Source organism: Podarcis melisellensis (genome assembly GCF_964234715.1).
Source record: "Podarcis melisellensis genome assembly, chromosome: Z".
Taxonomy (NCBI): Eukaryota; Metazoa; Chordata; class Lepidosauria; order Squamata; family Lacertidae; genus Podarcis; species Podarcis melisellensis.
In genome coordinates, this window is record NC_138547.1 from 3,104,354 (window position 1) to 3,124,088 (window position 19,735).

Here is a 19,735-nt window from a genome sequence, read left to right on the forward strand (position 1 = left end):
TTAGTTTGGATGTAATCTGAGGGGTCCCTTATAGTCCTGTGATTCTTGGCTGTGTTTTGTTCACCAGGAGAGGGTTTACAGAACAGGGAAGACCTCTAGGGATTATCTTGCTGGTTCTGAGACAGTGTTCAGCTGTCCTGCCTTTTGACATGGAAGCATGTTCCATCAACAGATGGGCTCTTCTGAAAGGAGGTCATTTGGGAACCAGAGAATCATAGAATTGTATTATTGTTGATGACTTCTGAGAGGAAGGAATGGCAGTTCAGCTGTCTCTCTGTTAGCTCAATCTTCTGGTGTAGGGAAAGCAGACTGAGAGGTTTTTTGCTCATCCTACTATAAAGAAACATTTTACCACCCCTGGCGGGAATGCATTCCAATATGAGGGTTTTGGTCTGATGTGCATAAGGAACTGCTACTGGTGCTACAGGTGATAATACAGAATTATTTTTGCTGTCTATGTTTATGGGGCATAACAAGAATATCAGGTCTAAGGACTTGATTCTGCATTTGCTAATTTCAGCTGGAGGAGCCGGCACTTGACACAGGTAAGATTTTGATAACCTAAACTTCCATCCTGGTACAGAAGGATTTGGACTTTAGCAACAGCAGAGAAAATGATGCAGCAAATCAGCTTTATGCAAGGAAAAGGAAAACTACAATAATTTTGCCTGATTGGAAGTCAAAGGCTTACAAAACACACAACAATAGCAGTTATGAACATTTGGCAACTTTAATATACTTAATGTGAACTCTGGAACTGTTTAATCTTTTATTCTTTGAGGTCACGGTGTGCCTTGTCCTTTTCTTGCATTTTCCCCCCTTTTAATTTCTATTTCATTGTTTTTCTTTTGGATAAATAAACTGGGGGATCCAATGAAGGTGAATTTTGGAAGATTATAGACAGACAAAAGAGAGTAGTTCACTCAGGGCAAAGTTAAACTTAAACTCTGAACTTCCCTCCCAGAAGGAGGAGGATGGCTTTAAAAGGGGTGTGTGCACAAATTCATGGAGGATCAGACTCTCAGAGGCAACCAGCCACAATGGCTGTGTTCTACCTCCACTGCCAGTGTCTGCATGTCTCCAAATCCTGGGACTTGCAGGTAGGGAGGCTGCTGTTGAGCCCAGGTCCTACTTGTGGGCTTCCCATTTGGCTGGCCACTGTGACAAGAGGATGCTGGCTCGGATGAGCCTTTGGCCTGATCCATGAGGGTTCATCTTCTGACGTCCTCATGTTTCTGGGTCAGACTACTGTTCCACCCAGCCAACCATTGTCCCTACTCTGCCTGGCAGTGGTTCTCCAGGGCGGTGGGCAGAGAGAGCAATTTCCAGAGCTGATGCAGACATTGAACGTGGGACCTCTTCTGCTTGCAAAGCATGCCATCTGCCACTGAGTGCTAGCCCCAAACGAGGGCTGGCAATCATGAGCTGGCACCACTGGGCACTTTCCAATGTACACGCCTCCAAAGGGGGGGCCACTGCCTCGTTGTTACTGCCTGTTTCTTACTCTGAAGTAGCATCGGAGGACCCAGAAGATGAGGAGGGCCCTTGCCATCTCTGAGCTTTTCTGTGGACTGGACAGCATCAGTGGGGGGGGAGGGAGGTTCACCTAGGAAGAGCCCACCCATCTCAAAATCTGGAGCTGGCCCTGTCCCAAATCCCGCTAATGGAGCTGGTTCTAGGTGCCTCGGCAGTGTGGGTTTAGCTTGAGAGGTCAAGAAAGGGAGTTTTCCAGATGGCTTTGCAAGGCTTCAGTCTCCATATCACTAGTTGACAGAGAAGAGCTTTCTTTGCACCCTGGGTTCCGTGGGGCAAGCTCATTGCCTTTTGGAGCTGGACACTAGCCAGCCGCCACCATCCTTCAGTGGCAAAGCACAAGCTGCTATTTCATTCTATTGTGCGCTGTTACTTGTTGGAACATGAAGGCTTATCTCCCTCCCATTTAATAATGCTTTTTGTTTCTTTCATGTAGAGCACTTATGTCTCAAGTGCTTGTGCTTGCTGGCCAGAAAGGCTCTTTGCTTTTCTGTTTCTTTTTGTGATATGATACTTTATTTAGAATTCAACATTAACAAAGGGGGAAAAAAACACAGTAGTTGCTACATCAATTCCTTTACAATTAACCAATTTTAACAACATATAAAGAGTAATAATTTTTTTTACATAACATCACTTTTGCATATTACACTTTTATCTCTTTCTTAACTTATCAAAAAGAGAAAGACCAAGAAGGGAAACAGAAAGAAAGAAAAAAGAAGAGAAAGAAGAAGGGGGAGGGAGGGAATGGCTGCCCCTAGGGGAAGGCTGAGGGAGAGGAGGAAGGAATATGTGCCCAAGCATTACATTCATGCTGATGGTATGGATTGTTGTTGTTGTTGTTTTCTTAATGGGCCAGAGCAGTTTTCTGTGGTTCCATGAACAAAAGCCTGATGGCTGTGTTGGCAGGGGCTGATGGGAGATGTAGTCCAAAGTGGCGGTGGGTGGGTGGGGACTCCAAGTTGGCAAAGGCTGGAAGAAACCTGCCCATTGGACGCGGGAACAAGCCCAAATACAGAAGAGCAGCCAAGTAGTGAAGTATTGGGTTTCTGATCTTATGCTGTAAGATTCCCAAGAAATGTTTATTGATGGGTGGCTAAATAAAATAATAGAATCTTAGAGCTGGAATGGACTGCAAGGGTCATCTAGTCCCTCCCCCCGCAATGCAGGAATCACAACTAAAGAATCCCTGACAGGTGGCTATCCAAACTTTCTTTGAACATCTCAACTGAAGGAGAGTCTACCACCTTTGAAGGGAGCCTGTTCCATTGCCAGAAAGCTCTTCCTGATGGTTAGTCGACATCTCCTTTTTTGTTGTTTAAATCCATTGGTTTGGGTCTTACCCTCAGGAGCAGCAGAAAACAAGCTTGCTCCATCCTCCCTGTAGGTATTTGAAGATGGCTATCTTGTCACCTCTCAGTCTCTTCTTTTCCAAGCTAAACATACACAGCACCTTCAGCCACTCCTCTTAAGGCTTAGTTTCCAGACCCTTGATCATCTTGGTTGCCCTCATCTACACAACTTCCAGTTTGCCAATATCCTTCTTAAATTGTGGTACCCAGATCTGGACGCAGGACTCCAGGTGTGGTCTGACCAAGGCAGAATAGAGCAGAACTGGTACTTCCCTTGATTTGGACACTTCTATTGATGCAGCCTAGAATTGCATTGGCCTTTTGGTTACTTTGAGTTGCCAACAGCATTCTGCTGCCTGTGCCTTACAAAGTTCAGCTGATACAACTGCAGCAAAATTGACCCATTGGGTCTCTTCCTGCATTCCCATATGCCCCACAGGACAGATAATCTGGATTTCTGAGAAGGGGGAAGCAGAAGGGTTAACTGGGAAGAAAATGTTCAGATGCTTCCGGTTGCTCCCTAGCATGCCCCTCTTTTTTTAAGCGCTCTGTTCCTCTGATGGTAGCTTTCTAAATAAATAATAGTTTATCTTTCTGTGTAAGTCTTTAAGTTGCCAGTAATGCAATTGTGGCAAAATCCTGAGGGCCGTTCTTATAAGTGGGGAGGGCAATTTGAAGCAAGTGCATTTCATTATGTATTCTTCTAATCAGGGAGAACGATTTGATGCAAATGCACTTGATGATAGAATTGTAGAGTTGGAAGGGACCCAAAGGGTCATCTAGTCTCACTGCCTTCTTTCTACCCGGCCTTTTGGCAGACATTGCTGAACTCTGCCATCTGGGAATGGATCTGAGATTGCCTGGCAAATGGAATCTCTCCTACCCCCTCCAATCTTCTTATCATCATCATCATCATAATTTATTATTTATACCCCGCCCATCTGGTTGGGTTTCCCCAGCCACTCTGGGCAGCATTCAACAAAATATCAAAACACAGTAATGCAACAAACATTAAAAGCTTCCCTAAACAGGGCTGCCTTCAGATGTCTTCTAAAAGTCTGGTAGTTGTTTTTCTCTTTGACATCTGATGGGAGAATGTTTCACAGGGCGGGTGCCACTACCGAGAAGGCCCTCTGCCTGGTTCCCTGTAGCTTTGTTTCTCGCAGGGAGGGAACTGCCAGAAGTCCCTCAGCGCTGGACCTCAGTGTCCGGGCAGAATGATGGAGGTGGAGACGCTCCTTCAGGTATACTGGGCCAAGGCTTATCAGTGTCCTTCCTATCCCACTTGACATAAAACTGGTGAGGGCACCTGTGCGGAAGTTCCTGCTAACTCAGGGGGCTATCAAGGAGTTGTGAGTTCAGACCACATTCTGGTTGCATGGCTTTGGTGTGTCAAAGGCCTGTGCACCGCACAAGGAAATTCTCTGGGCAAACGCTCTCCAGCTCCCAAACAGTTTAACACCAAGTAGTAGTAATATTATTCCATTGATGTTCTTGTGCTCCTCACTTCTCTCTTAGCTTCAGGATTCCTTACCTGTAATATAGGTGTGTGGATCAATTCAGGGGCATTGTTACCCTGCCCTCTTTTGCAGTGGGCACTGGATCTCTTGCCCCTTCATCCCTTTAGTGGTGCAACTCCTGCTTTGCATAAAAAGCTCACAAGTTCAGCCTCCAGTGGCATCTCTAGGCAGCACTAGGAGAATCTCCCTGCCTGATGAGTCCCTGCCAGTCAGTGTAAGCAATACTGAGCTGTATGGACTGCATTGGCTAATTATTGACAGTGCAGCATAATTTTTTTATGCCCTCATGAAAACTCAACAGTGTCTCAGTGCACCTTTCTCCATAATATATACATTTCTGTATATAGTTTTCCTAATACAATGCATTTTGTTTTGTACGTTACAATATGAATTAATGCGCACTTTCCCCTGATATATGCATATTTGTGCATAGTTTTCACTTTGGCCTTTTCGATTGGCCAAAAGGCTGCACTGCAAGATTCAGGGAAACAGAGGTTCTGATGCACAGCTCTGTTTCGGTTCCCTTCTTGCTTCGGGAAATGTGAATTGGGTAGGTTTGCATTTACATGAGGACCGAATTCCTCCTGCATCTCTCATTGGCGATGGGTGTTCCCCTTCTCCATCCCCGGCAGAAGCCTTGTGTGTTTCAGTTCCCTGTTCTTCGTGGGCATTTGGTGGGGTTTGCCTTGGCAAGCAGGAGGGAGAAGAAAGGACCTATTTATAGAATGGCTGTTCAGTCCATAGATGGTCAAAAGGACAGGAACCGTTGAGAACCCTGCCGTTCTCCTGCCATGGTCTGTTTTGAGAAGGAGCTGTGGGTCTCTCCGCTCAGGTGACAGCTGAATCATTCCTGACGCTCTCTGGCAAAGAGCAAGGTCCGGGATATCAGCTCTGAAGTGAGTAGCCTTGTAATCCCTGTATGGAAATCCTGCACTTGAAGCACAGTTAAGTGTGGGCAAAACTCAGTTTGCATTTTAAAAGACAGGGGTGTGGCGGCTCCACTCCCCATCCCAAACCAACAGGAATCCTGTTGCTTAAACCAAGGTATATGAGAGCTGCCTGCGGGTATTCAGAAGAGGGACGGTGGAACTTTGCATGTGCTCAGAGGCTACTCCCCTTGCTCAGAGAAACAAAATGGGATCCAGCCCACAGGGAATCCGCATTAAGTCCTGGTTCCTTTCTGTGTGTGCATTTGGAAAGCCTTTACCTATGGCCTCCTTAAATTAAATTAAATTAAATTAATTCAAATTTAATTAATTAATTCAAATTCAATTAATTAATTCAAATTTAATTAAATAAATTATATTTATTTTATGTATTCATTATTATTTTTAATCCTACCATCGCTCTTGGGGCAGCATGCATAGTTTTCATAGAACCATAATGTTGGAAGGGATCCCAGGGGTCATCTAGTCCAACCCGCTGCAATGCAGGAACCACAGCTAAACTATTCATGACAGACGGCCATCCAACCTCTGTTTAAAAGCCTCCAGTGAAGGAGAGCCCAGGAGGTCATCAGGTACCCTCTTCATTTCCTCACATCAGCCCTGCAAGGTAGGGGGCGAGAGAGAAAATGAGTGACTGTCCTAAATGTCACCCAGTGAGTTTCATGATTGAGGGAGGGACTGTAACAGTAAGGGTGGGGGCTTTTAGGGGATAACCGCCACCCAGGAATTATACTTACCCCTCCCCCACAACTTTCTTAATTTTTATTTTATCTCACCATTTGCTCCTAAACTGGAAGTGAAAGAGGCTCTGCAAGGCAGGGAGTAGGACTGAACCCAGAGATTGCTCTTCCACTGTGGTTAAAAATGTACCGTATTTTTCGCTCTATAAGACGCACCTTTCCCCTCCTAAAAAGTAAGGGGAAATGTGTGTGCGTCTCATGGAGTGAATGCAGGCTGCGCAGCTATCCCTGAAGCCTCTTGAGTGAAGAGGGATCCCTCCTTCCTCTTCGCTCAAGAGGTTTTGCACTGCTTTCTTGTTTTCCTCCTCTAAAAACTAGGCGCGTCTTATGGTCGGGTGCGTCTTATAGAGCGAAAAATACGGTAATAATTATGAGAAGGAGAGCCTGCTGGGCCAGCATCCTGTTCACACAGTGGCCAACCAGATGCCTCAATGGAAAAACCTGAGCGCCAAAGCCCCCTCCCCTTCTGTGTCCCCCAGCAATTGGCATTATTCAGAAGCATTCCTGCCTCTGACGGTGGAGGCAGAGTAGAGACATGGTGTCTTGTAGCCTTTGATAGTCCTCTTCTCCTCCTCCATGAATTTGACTGCTCCTTTTTTTAAAGCCACCTAGGTTGGTAGCCCCCACTGCCTCCTGCAGGAGGGAGTTGCGTGGCGAGTCCCCCCCCCCCAGTGGAAATAACGACACATGACACAATTATTAAGGTTAATGGGTTAAATAAGGCTACAATTTTTGTTGGTTACAGGTGATGAGCTGTATTGGCTTAGGCATTGGTCCTAACCGACTATATCTGACTTCAGCCTGTCTGCTTGAAGTCCGGGAAGGGTTAACAACCAGTAGGGGGAGTCCTGCTGATGCACATTATGATGGGACAAGGAGCTACTTGTGCGTAAAAGGGTTGGTCCCTCAGAGTTTGCTCAGTGTAGCAAAGCTCTGCCTTGAGCGGAGCCCTTTGACATGGCTCCGTCAGTCGCTGGTAGACTCCGACAGCGGGCGCCTGCGGAAACGCTTCCAGCATAAAAGCTGCTTAACGGAAACACATCTCCTGGATTCCCTGCATGACAGTTTCCAGCGAGGGGTGGGGGTTCCTAAAGGGGGCCTTGATACCTCTCCGCTGTTTTCACTGGAAGTGTCCCAGAGCCTCTCCTCCGATTCCCTTCCCCTTGGAGCTCCTGCTCCCCCCCTACTGGTTCCCTCTTCTGCTGCAGAGTCTCTCCTATTCTCCTGGAGCCCTACCGCCACCTGTTCTTCCGATGGCAATTTCCTGACACACATCAACTAGGAACTCCCCCGGGATCATCAATAGGGGGCATGCCTTAGACCCTCACCTCCGTATGCTTCGGACAGGGCCATGCCCCCCGGAATCCTTTACTGGACTACCCTTCAATATGCAGGGCAGGTGATGGTGTTACTTCCCTTCTTCCATCTACAGAGCAATACCAATGCCTAACCGCCAATACCAAGGAAGTTGTGACAATTTGCTACGAGGTAGGCGAAAACCAAGTGGCTGGTGCCAATTTGCCAAGTGGAAAAATTCCTGCCAGGCCCCTCAACGGTGACCAACCAAGGTCCATAGCAAGGTCAAAGAATGAAAACCTTATAGGGTGGGGAAAGCAGGAACAGCTGGTAAGCGGCAAAGAGGGAGATCCCTGGCTGTGTCCTGCTTTAAATAAGGCAAGCCACACGCCCAGAGCCAGCCGATTGGTTGGCCAGGAGATGCCGCGACCGGGAATCCCCCCAATCGCCCAGAGGGGCCATGAAGCCCGCATCTCCACCTCCTCCGAAGGGCAGAAGTGGCTTTCCACAGTTGGACTTTGCACTGTGTGAAAAAGAACTTTCTTTTATCTGTCCTGAACCTTCCAGCATTCAGCTTCATCAGATGCCCACCAGTTCTAGCACTACGAAAGAGACAGGGAAACTTCGCGCTTTACCCATGCTATGCATTGTTTTATAAACTCCAATCCTGTCTCCTCTTGTCAGGTGTTTAAATATAATACTTAGCCACTGATCCCCTTTTGATGATACACCCATGCCTGCTACCTCTTGGTTGGGTCGGACAGGTGGGTTTTTCCTCTTGCTGGATCTTCACAACAGCCCTGTGAGGTGGTTTTGTGAGGCAGAGAAGCCTCTTGTCAAGAACCACCTTTTGACTTTCAGGGCTTGGCCATCTGTAATCCAGAGTTCCTTCTGAAGCTAACATCCCCCCTTCTCTGTTTGTGCCCAGTATGGAATTGTTTTGGATGCCGGATCTTCCCACACTGCCATGTTCGTGTACAAGTGGCCTGCAGACAAGGAGAATGACACCGGGATTGTCAGTCAGCACAGCATGTGTGACGTAGAAGGTAAGTGTGGCCTGTGCGCAGTTAGGCATCCCAGCCTTCAGGGGGCGCTCTACCCTTACTGCAGCTCCCATCATGCTGTTAACAGAATGGGAATGCATTGTAGAAGTGGGGAGTTGGGGCATTTGACTGAAGGCTTACCTTTAAAAATCATTTTGAAATTAGAGGGTTCTGTCTGCAATTGGAGGCAACAACACTCAGTTCCTCAACAGACGTTGCGGTTTGTTGGCAAGTTAAGGTACCGCAGGTCCTAGGCTTTGCAAGCTACAAGCAGATTAACTTAAATCTTAGCTGGTCAGCTGGTTAGGCTTACGAAAGATCTGTAGTCGACTCTGCTTGTTGCCACAGCCTGGAACTTGTTACAGGATCCTCCTTTAGCTCAGACCCACCTGTATCTTTTCTGCACCAAGGAAACCTATTTTCTCAAAGCAGAATTAAGTCTCACTTTAATTACGCAATTAAAATTGAAGCGATGGTCTGCTCTTTGTCCTTGAAAAGCTCTCTGGCGCAGTGACAGAAAATGACCTGTCCCAAGAGAAAGCAAACTCCTGCATTTCTACCCGAGGGAAGATAGGAGAGAGCAGTGACTCATGAAGGGGCAATGGGAACTCTAGTCAGAAATCATCATTCTTCTTAATAGGGCTCAAATTGCCTCTGAGTTAGTGATGTGGCAGAATTATCTGCAGCCCTGATTAGAAGACACTTGCAAAGATGCAGTAGACAACGGCTTCTCCTGGTCTGCCCCGCAGAGGACCTTAAGGTCTATGAATAATCATAGTTTAGAGGTCCCGGGTCCTAAGGAAGTCAAGACTATCCTCCACCAGGTCCAGGGCCTTCTCAGTGATGGCTCCAACCTGGTGGAATGCTCTGTCCCAGGAGACCAGGGCCCTGCAGGATTTAACCTCCTTCCACAGGACATGTAAGACAGAGCAATTCCGCCTGGCTTTCAATTTGAATTCAGCCTGATCTTTTATTTCCCTTCTCTTCCCTCCCCCTCCCCTTTTTATGAAGATTACCCGCTCTGGGATCCCACAGCTAATTCTCCTCTGGTCTCCTCGCTGGCCCAAATGGGACTAATTTGGCCAGCTAGCCCTGGTGATCATCTAATGTTTATTGGATAGTTCCCCCCCCCCAAAAAAAATTGATTTTTGAATTCTGAATTTATTGTTATTCGTGTTTTGTACTGTATTTTATGCTATTTTTTGTTGCATCAATTAAGTGTTTTGAATTTGTTGTTGGCCGCCCTGAGCCCCGTTTTCTGAACTAGGAAGGGCGGGGTATAAATAAAAATTTATTATTAAGAGCACAACTCTGGGATTCCATCTTGCGCAATGTGGCACTTGTTCCGTCTTGGGTCAAACTGGTGGCGCCTGCCTTGGGAGTGCGTTGTGGCGGCTGGCTCTGATCTGGCCATTGTCTGAGCTTTCCATTCTGGCTTTTGTACAGTGGGCATGCCACAGGAGAAGCTAGGTTGGCCAGTCAACTATTTTCTCCCTATCCCTTTTCCCACGGAGCGCCAGACAAAGAACCAGCCTCGCCCACCTGCTTTGAAATCTTTAGTGCCAACTTCCTTTTCTTTTTTTAAGGCAATGTGGTCTCTGTTCCAGAGCTGGCATCGGTTGGGAAAATGGCACAAAAGGCCCAGGTGCTTGTTTTCAAAACATAAAATATGTCACAATGGGAGGCCAGGCAGAGAGCCAGGTGGGTGCTCTGCCCATGCCAAACCAACAAATGGTTTTGGGACCCAGAGGGTGGCTCAACAGGGCGTGATTCGGCAATGTAAAGGGCACAAGTTAATCTCTTGGCCATTTCATGCTGGCTCTACACAGCTTTGGGGAAAGCTAGGAGGACTTTGGGACATGGGTGGCGCTGTGGGTTAAACCACAGAGCCAAGGGCTTGCCGATCAGAAGGTCGGTGGTTCGAATCCCCGCGACGAGGTGAGCTCCCGTTGCTCGGTCCCTGCTCCTGCCAACCTAGCAGTTCAAAAGCACATCAAAGTGCAAGTAGATAAATAGGTACCACTCCAGTGAGAAGGTAAACGGCATTTCCGTGTGCTGCTCTGGTTCGCCAGAAGCGGCTTAGTCCTGCTGGCCACATGACCCGGAAGCTGTACGCCGGCTCTCTCGGCCTATAGAGCAAGATAAGCACCACAACCCCAGAGTCGTCTGCGACTGGACCTAATGGTCAGGGGTCCCTTTACCTTTACTACAAAAGTGAAGCCCCCAGCCCCCTAAATTACACAGGCTTATACAGAGACATTCCCTCCATATGGTGGGGAGGGCCAGGGGTGTTGTAGCCCTGGGCACATGATTTTGAGGGGGTGCGAGCCAGGCTATCCCACGCATGGATTCCCGCCCTGCCTGCCACCAGGGGTCCCTGGGCCCTGAAGCCTGGCCTGGCCTTGCTGCTGTGCCCTCCAGCCCCCTCTCTGAACAGCCACGCAGCCAGCGTTGGGGCCATGCGGATTCTCCTAACGATATCATTGCACACACTCTGCTTACATCTTCTCACATGTAGGCTCCCTATCAATGTGACCTATGGAAGAGTCATAGCTCAGCTGACAGAGCACCTGCCTTGCAAGCGGAAGGTTGCAGGTTCTATCCCTGCCAGCATCTCAAAGTAGTGAAAAAATGAATCCATGCTGCCAATTCTCGTAGTAGACCAGTATGAAGTAAGCAGCACATAAGAGGCACACAAAACACTAACAAACCATTCTACGTTCTAAATCTTATATTAATAATCCAAAAATTGAGAGGACAAGGTAGAAAACTCATTCAAATTGTCTCCAAAAGGAATATTCAGTCTTTAAAGTTCCTTCAGCCAGGCTCCTGTTAGATATCAACAAAGGTAAGTTTGATCAAAGGAAGTGTTGGCGATGTTGCGTTCAAGGGTTAGATATCAACGAAGATAAGATATCAACGAAGATATCAACGTTTGATCAAACTTACCTTTGTTGATATCTACAGGAGCCTGGCTAAAGGAACTTTAAAGACTGAATCTTGCTTTTGGACACAATTTGAATGAGTTTTCTGTTTGTGGCTTCTGTAGTAGATCTTTTACATAGCTCTCTCAATTTTTGGATTATTAATATAAGATTTAGAACGTAGAATAGTTTGTTAGCATCTCAAAGTAGGGCTAGGAGAGACTCTCTGCCTGAAACCCTTGAGAGCTATTGGCAGTGATTGTAGACAATACTGAGTGTAGACAAGACCAATAGTCTGACTCTGTATGAGGCAGCTTTCCATGTTCTATGGCAATCTATATATCTAAACAGGAAACTAAGGTCTCATCCACACTTCCCCTTGTCCCGCTGCTTTCCCCCAGGGAAAACTCATTCTTTACCACTGAACTGGAGCAAACATCAATCAGATTTCCCCACAGATGAACGTTTGCTCCAATTCAGCTCCAAAGAGTGAGTTTTCCCAGGGAAAGTGGTGGAAAAAGCGGAAAACTGCTTGGACATGTGCTTTCTAGGTCAGGGACCAGAGGAAGTGTGGGTGAACCCTAACACAGAAAGTCTAATTTCAGATGTTCTTTGGAACGCTGTCTCAAGGGGATGGCCATGGCTCAATGGTAGAGCATCTTCCTTGCAAGCAGAAGTCCCAGGTGTTCACTCCTCAGTGGCATCTCCAGGCTCCCTGTCTGAAATCCTGGAGACCCATTGCTATCAGTCAGTGTAAACAATACTGAACTAAATAGACCAAAGGCCTGAGCTGATACAAAGCAGATTCCTATATTCCTGCTTATGCCTACGTCAATACGGCCACCCACTACAACACACCACCCAACCAACCAAACACTTGATGTCACCATGGCACCAGACAATTGACACCTGTGGAGTTCAGTGGCGATCACTGTGTGATTGGAGGTGACGGAAGCCTCCTCTGAAGATGGACTTTCTGTGCCATTGGCTGATTGCTGCTGGGAATGCACTTCCAGAGAGGCTCCCTGTGACCAATGACCAACTGGCATGACCAGTACCACCTTCTCCTTTGAATGCCCATCCCCTACTGTGCCCCTAGAGTGGGAATGATGGCTTTGTCTCTGGTTGAATCCGCAGGTGGTGGCATCTCCAGCTACGTTGCAGATCCCTCAGCAGCTGGACAGAGCTTGGAGGCATGTCTTGACCAGGCCCAGGATGATGTTCCGAAGGAGAGGCATGCAGCCACCCCTCTGTACCTGGGAGCCACGGCCGGCATGCGACTGCTCAAGTGAGAACTCCGTAGCCTAGCCTGGCATCTCGGGGCATTTTTTCATGCTTCTATCTATCATTGCCATGTCATTCTCATCACTGGTTGTCATGGCTGCAGCTCCCCAGGAACTGGCTTTCAGAGGTAGACCGCCTCTAAAGCTGGGGGCTCCAGACAACCATCATGACTGGCTGCTCCTCCTCCCTTGAATTTGTCTAGTCTCTTTCTGAAGCCACCTAAGCCAGTGGTATCTTGTGGCAGTGAGTTCCATCGTTTGCTGCCCATCAACTTAATTGGATGATCCTCAATTCTAGTATTACAAGGCGGGGGAGGAACTTCTCTCCCTCTCTCTCTCTCTCTCTCTCTCTCTCTCTCTCACACACACACACACACACACACACACACACACATTTTTATAAAACTCCACTTGGGCCCTCCCACTATCTTAGAAACCTTTTTTCTGAGCCCCAAAGCTTTGAATACTGAAGGTGCTCTAATCCTTTGTTTGTACTCCATGGATCAGATCTATTTCCCACTTGGCTCTACTTCACAGCATCAAAATTAGACTCCCTGAGGGAGCTGTTTCCTTCCTCTCTGGACAGGTCCTAGACCAAAAGGTGCCCAGCTGAGTAGTATCTATGACACACACACACACACACACACACACCCCTTTCATGCATTTTAACTTTTGAATATCACGTGCATGCTTGTGTGTTTGCATGTGTGTTTAAATTTTGCAATTATAACCCACTTTATTATTTTGGAGCATGATTTATCTCTGTCACATAGGATTACACATTTATTTTGTTTATTTTGTTTCATAAAATTTATATCCCGCTTGATTGTAAAACACACACACCCTGCAAAACAGTTCACAAAAAAGGATAAATCAATAAAATTGTCAATAAGAAAAATTAACAACAATTTAAGACTTTCGAAAAGTTAAAATAACAATAGACTAAAAGCAAATCAAAACTTTGCACCAACTCTCTAAACATCTGTGTAGGTGCTGCCACACTGAAAGATCAAATTGTTACATGTGCACACGTAGCGCTGCTCACAATTCCTCACACCCACAGTTTCTTTGAAGGGTGTTGACCATCACCAGTACCCAGTGAGTAAGCTGTGAGCACATAAGCAATCAGTGTGTGCATTGGGGTTCTAACAGACCCCCAAAACTGTTAACAAGATGCTTATGATAATATTTTATTCTCTTGTTAATTATGCTGTTTTGAAGATTCATTTTATATTTGACTTCCTTTCACTTTGAATCTTTTATATTATATTTTAGTTTCCTGTTGCTTTGAATGTTGCTCTGAATGTTTGACTTTCTTCAGCAGTGTTTTATTCTGGATTGTTTTATTTGATGCTTCAGTGTGGTAAACAGCACTGAGGTCCCCCCCCCCCTTAAAAATATAAAACAGCATAGAAATGCAATGAATGAACAACAGCAGCAGCAGCAGCAACAAGACAACACTGGCCATCCAGTTCAGTTTTGCCTGCTTTGCAGTATTTGCTGTTGAGTAGGGAGAGACGCAGGTGGTACTGTGGGTTAAACCACAGAGCCTAGGGCTTGCCGATCAGAAGGTTAGCGGTTCGAATCCCCGCCACAGGGTGAGCTCCCATTGCTCTGTCCCAGCTCCTGCCAACCTAGCAGTTCGAAAGCACGTCAAGGTGAAAGTAGATAAATAGGTACCGCTCCGGTGGAAAGGTAAACGGCGTTTCCATGCGCTGCTCTGGTTCGCCAGAAGTGGCTTAGTCATGACCCGGAAGCTGTACGCTGTCTCCCTCGGCCAGTAAAGCGAGATGAGCGCCGCAACCCCAGAGTCGGTCATGACTGGACCTAATGGTCAGGGGTCCCTTTACCTTTACCTAGGGGGAGTTGAAGGAAGGGCCTTCCTGCAATCAGAAAGTTCTGGGTTCAATCCCTGTAATCTCCAGGTAGGGTTGTGAGACACCCCCTGCCTGAAACCCTGGACAGCTGCTGCCAGTTAGTGCAGACAGTACTGAGTGAGGTGGACCAATGGATGGACTCAGTATGGCAGCTTCCTATGTTCCCATGTTTCTGCACCCATGAATCTAGCTGGCTGCTTGGGTCACTGGTGTCCAACTTCCAGCCTGATCCAAACAAATGTTCTTGTTTTTTGAGCAGTCTCACTGACCCCGAGGCTTCGGACAGGGTGCTTGCAGCTGTGAGCTCCACTATGAAGCAGTACCCCTTTGACTTCCGTGGAGCGAAGATCCTGAGCGGAGAGGATGAGGGTGTGTTTGGCTGGGTCACAGCTAACTACCTCCTGGAGAACTTCATCAAGGTAGGAGAGTCTTTCTTTCTTTCCTCGACCCCTTTTTACTATATTAAACGTGAAACAAAGTCATTCGCTGCCAGGTGTGGAACAGGACATTGCGACAGTGCACACAATGGTTAAAGCCAGAGGGGTTCCCTCTGGGTTCTGCTGGACTCCAACTCACATCAGCTCCTGCCTGCAAGCCCAGTGCTCAGGGGTGAAGGGAGTTGGTCCACCAACATCTGCCAGGGCACAGGTTCCCCATAAGAGAAACTCACCATGCAGAGAAAAAAACATGCCTCGTAGAAAGGATGAGCATTCGGGTGCTCTGGCAAAGTAAGTCAAGAGCCAGCAGGCCAGTTCTGTGCTTTGAAGGCAGCTCCTTTAAGATGACCATTCCTGTTCCTTTTAATTCAGTACGGATGGATTGGACAGTGGGTCCAGCCCAAGAAGAAGACCGTGGGCGCCATGGACCTGGGAGGAGCTTCCACCCAAATCACCTTTGAGACAAAAGAGACTATCGAGACACCTGCCAACGAAGTGATGCTGCGGCTGTACGGGCAGACCTACAAGGTCTACACACACAGTTTCCTCTGCTACGGCAGGGACCAGATCCTGAAGAGGCTTCTGTCCAAGGTGCTGAAGGTAAGGGAGTAGGGTTGGAGGTGAGACATCTGGAGGCTGCCATCCTAACACAAAATTTCCAGTGGTAAGAGGCTCCCTCTGGACTTTCCTTTATTGGCTGTCTGCCGGGGATTCTTTAGTTGAGATTCCTGCATTGCAGAGGGTTGGACTGGGTGACTCTCGGGGTCCCTTCCAACTCCACAATTCAATGATAGTACAAACTCCAGGGGACACAGGTGGCACTGTAGTCTAAACCACAGAGCCTACGGCTTGCCGATCAGAAGGTTAGCGGTTCGAATCCCCACAACGGGGTGAGCTCCCGCTGCTCGATCCCAGCTCCTGCCAACCGAGCAGTTCAAAAGCACGCCAGTGCAAGTAGATAAATAGGTAGCGCTCCAGCGGGAAGGTAAATGGCGTTTCTGTGTGCTGTGCTGGTTCGCCAGAAGCGGCTTAGTCATGCTGGCCACATGACCCGGAAGCTGTATGCCGGCTCCCTCGGCCAATAAAGCGAGATGAGCGCCGCAACCCCAGAGTCGTCCATGACTGGACCTAATGGTCAGGGGGTACCTTTACCTTTACTTTTTACAAACTCCAGAGAATCCCAAAGGGCCTGGTGTTTTGTTGGTTGACTCAGACTGGTTATTTTCACCCACAACAGGCCGAAAGGTATGTTCTCCAGGTGAGCAACCCCTGCTGGCCCACAGGATACTGGAAGAACTTCACAGCGGCAACCATCTATGACTCGCCATGCACTGAAGCGGAGAAGCCGACCAGCTACTTCCCCACCGCTATCGTCAACATGAGCGGCTCTGGAAATCCAGCCAAGTGCCAGCAGCACGTGGAGAGCCTCTTCCAGTTTACTCCGTGCCCCTATTCCCACTGCTCCTTTGACCACGTCTTCCAGCCAAGTGTCACAGGGAACTTTATCGTGAGTAGCTTGAGACGGCGGAATGTCATGGGAGAAGGGAGGCCTACTTTGAGCCTTGGCTCAAATAGCAGGACCCGTATTCAGAATACACAAAGTACAGATGGAAAAGGGTGCCTCTGGGCATGTTCAGAGTACATTGCATTTGCCGCCAATTAATCAGGGTCTTGCAAAGGATTTAAGGGGAAGGGCTGCAGTTTAGAGCACTTGCTTTGCATGCAGCATGTCTCAGGTTCAGTCCCCAGTGGGATCTCCACGTAGGACTGGGAAAGACGCCTTGTCTGAAACCCTGGAGAACTGCTGCCACTCAGTGTAGGTCATGCTGCTCAAGATTAACTGGTCTGACTCGGTATAAGGCATTTTCCTGTTTTCATGAGAGGAAGGGAGGACAGTGACCTCCAAGTCATAGTTCAGCCTTCAGCCCTCCACCCTGATCTGGCCCAAACTTCCATGACTATTCATATTATTCCTAGTTTCTAATCTCCTTCAAATTCTGTGAACCCGAACACTGCAGATATTAGATTAAACCATAGCTGCATGCTTTGCAGGGGGCCAACTTGAATAAAATATTTCAGGGAGGGGGGGGAGACCCTGCTCCACATAATAAGTAACAAAATGCAGTGAACACATTTGAATGGCAACCCCCATCAACTTTGGGGATAGTGGTGGCCCTCTCAAATATTTTACTGGGGGGCTGAAGGGACCTTGGCCCCTAGGAGTTGGCTCCTACGATGCTTTGTTTTGTGTGTCTACTTTTATTGGTCTGTGGCTGTATGAACAATTCATTCATTTGGCTTTCTTAAATACTTTTTTTTTTTTTATTTCTTAAATGAATACCTGCCTCTCTATTTTCTAGTTTCAGGGATTTTTGTAAACTACTGCCCCCTACTGGGGAATGTTTGAATAACACCCCATTTTCCCCTAAACAATTTGGGATGTTGTTTGCTTGCACCATTGGTCCATGTGGTGTGCATCTTTCCACCTGCTTACAGGATTCTGACCTGTGGCCCATGGACCACTGGTAGCCCCCCCCCCGTAGACTTTTAATTCTTAAATTTGGAAGGTGGGAAGAATACATGGGCAGAGAGGGGGGTTATTTAAATACATTTATAAATATGCAGCATTAACACCTCCACGAATCTTTTCTGTAGCAGTGGTAACATTTTGCCAAATTAGTCCCTTCCTTCTGGAAATGTTTTCCAAACTCTCTTCTGCATAAAATGCATTTAACTAGGAAACTTAATGGATTCTAGCATTTCCCAAAACGTACCATGACAGTTATTGGCTGTCAGGCCTATTTATGTAATGAAAACAACATTTTGCTATCCATATATTGGCAGCGGCCAACGGGTTTGGATGTTTCAGCAACTTTGTGTCTGATTAAGCCAATAACTGGGTTGAAACAAATAAACAAAAAACACATCACAGACTATTGCTCATGACAGTGGTGTAGCAGAGGGGAGGGGAAGGGGGGCTGTGTCCCTGGGCGCAGAATCTTGGGGCGGGAGCAGGAGCCCCCCTCATGTGCTTGGCGTGCGAGCACCTGGCTGCCAGCTGACCGGGGTTGTGTGAACACAGACGGGCAGCCGCTTCCATGCCAGGCAGGGGTGGTGCAGAGGGTAAATAGACCCTCCGTGCTGTGCCCCTGTCTAGTGGTGGCAATGGTGAGGGCTGGGTAAGCAGGCTCCATCCCCGCCCTGGGGGGTGGGTACACACTTGCTCCCGCCCCCCAGCCGCTGTCAGACAGTACCACGACCCTGGCTCATGAGTCCTAACCTCAGCGTACGACCACAAGATATTGAGCAAAATAAGGGCATCAGAAGAGCTTACAGCCCATCTAGTCCAGCATGCTGTCCTCAAAGTGGCCAAGCAAAATAATAATATTATAATAATTTATTATTTATACAGGCTTCCCCAGCCACTCTGGGCGGCTTCCAACAAAATATTAAAGTACCGTAATGCATCAAACATTAAAAGCTTCCCTAAAGAGGGCTGCCTTCAGATGTCTTCTAAAAGACTGGTAGTTGTTGTTCTCTTTGACATCTGGGGGGAGGGCGTTCCACAGGGAGAGCGGCACCACCGAGAAGGCCCTCTGCCTGGTTCCCTGTAACGTAAATGTCTATTATGAGAAGCCCACCAGCAGGACCTGCGTGCAAGAGCCGTCTCCACTTCTGTGCTTTCCAGCAACTTGCCATGGACTGGCTGGATGCAGAGAAGTGGTGGGAGGCACGGGAAGAAGGCTCAAAGCCAGGGGGTGGGTGTCAGGAGTACCCTGAGTAGTCAGAGGGAGAAGAGGGAGCAGACTTGGAGGAGGAGGTGTTAGAAGCAGAAGGGGGGACTGGGTTTGGCGAGCGGGAAGAGGCTGTGGCAGAGCACAGATCAGACTCCAAGGCAGTAGCTGATGCCAGGGAGTCTCCCACTCCTGCTTTGACCAGCAACCTTCCCCTCTGGTCTCCTAGAACACACAGAGAAATGCAATGTGCGGAGACGCGGCCTGAGACTGTGTGGGAAAGTTCCTGGAGAGGAGGAGTTCTAGTGGGCCCCTGGGAAGGGGGGGGACCTTTAGTCCTCTCAACTGCTTCAACAGGGCAAGACCTAGAAAGTGTTGCTGAGACCACTGGGCTGGAGCTTTGGTTTGTCTCCTTGAATGAAGAATTAACTTCACTGGTCTCATAACATTTATGGTACTGATGCTGACCTACACCTGACTCTGGCCCTGACACAACTGGTATTCAGAAGCATTTCTGCCTCTGACTGTGGAGTCAGAGCATAGTCATCATGGATAGGGGCCACTGATAGCCCCGCCCCTACATGAATTTGGCCTCCTTTAAGGCCATCCAACTTGCAGTCTCCTGTGGGAAGGAGTTCCATGGTTTAGCTTGGTGCTATGTAAATCAGTCCCTTTTTTAATAAAAAATAAATAAACAATAAAATGAAATTGATTATTATAATGACCAGGAAGTGCGACCAGTGGTATGCCACACCCTTCTCACCTTCTTCTCCTTCCTCCTCCTCCTCAACAGGCCTTCTCTGCCTTCTTCTACACTGTGGATTTCATCCAGTCGCAAATGAAGAGACATGTGGCCACCCCAAGCGACCTGGAGCAGGCTGCTAAGGAAATATGCAACGCAACTTGGTCCGAGGTGGGTTTCCTCATAAGGGGGGCTTTTACAATGCAGACTGAAGCATGCTCCAGACATTTAGGTCCTGGCAGTTTAAGAAGAAATCTGATATTTCAAAAGATTTCAGTTTCAGCTGTAGGGTAGCATGGTGTATCGT

At 47.8% G+C, this 19,735-nt stretch overlaps 1 protein-coding gene across 1 annotated transcript in view; it reads left to right on the forward strand.

The window, feature by feature from the left end:
* The window catches only part of ENTPD2 (ectonucleoside triphosphate diphosphohydrolase 2), a 36,864-nt gene that overhangs the window by 14,222 nt on the left and 2,907 nt on the right, over positions 1-19,735 (forward strand). The window contains exons 2-7 of the mRNA XM_081896506.1: positions 8,317-8,434; positions 12,493-12,643; positions 14,775-14,934; positions 15,325-15,552; positions 16,190-16,459; positions 19,480-19,599. Of these exons, the coding sequence (XP_081752632.1) occupies positions 8,317-8,434; positions 12,493-12,643; positions 14,775-14,934; positions 15,325-15,552; positions 16,190-16,459; positions 19,480-19,599 (1,047 nt within the window). The remainder of the gene's footprint in view (positions 1-8,316; positions 8,435-12,492; positions 12,644-14,774; positions 14,935-15,324; positions 15,553-16,189; positions 16,460-19,479; positions 19,600-19,735) is intronic.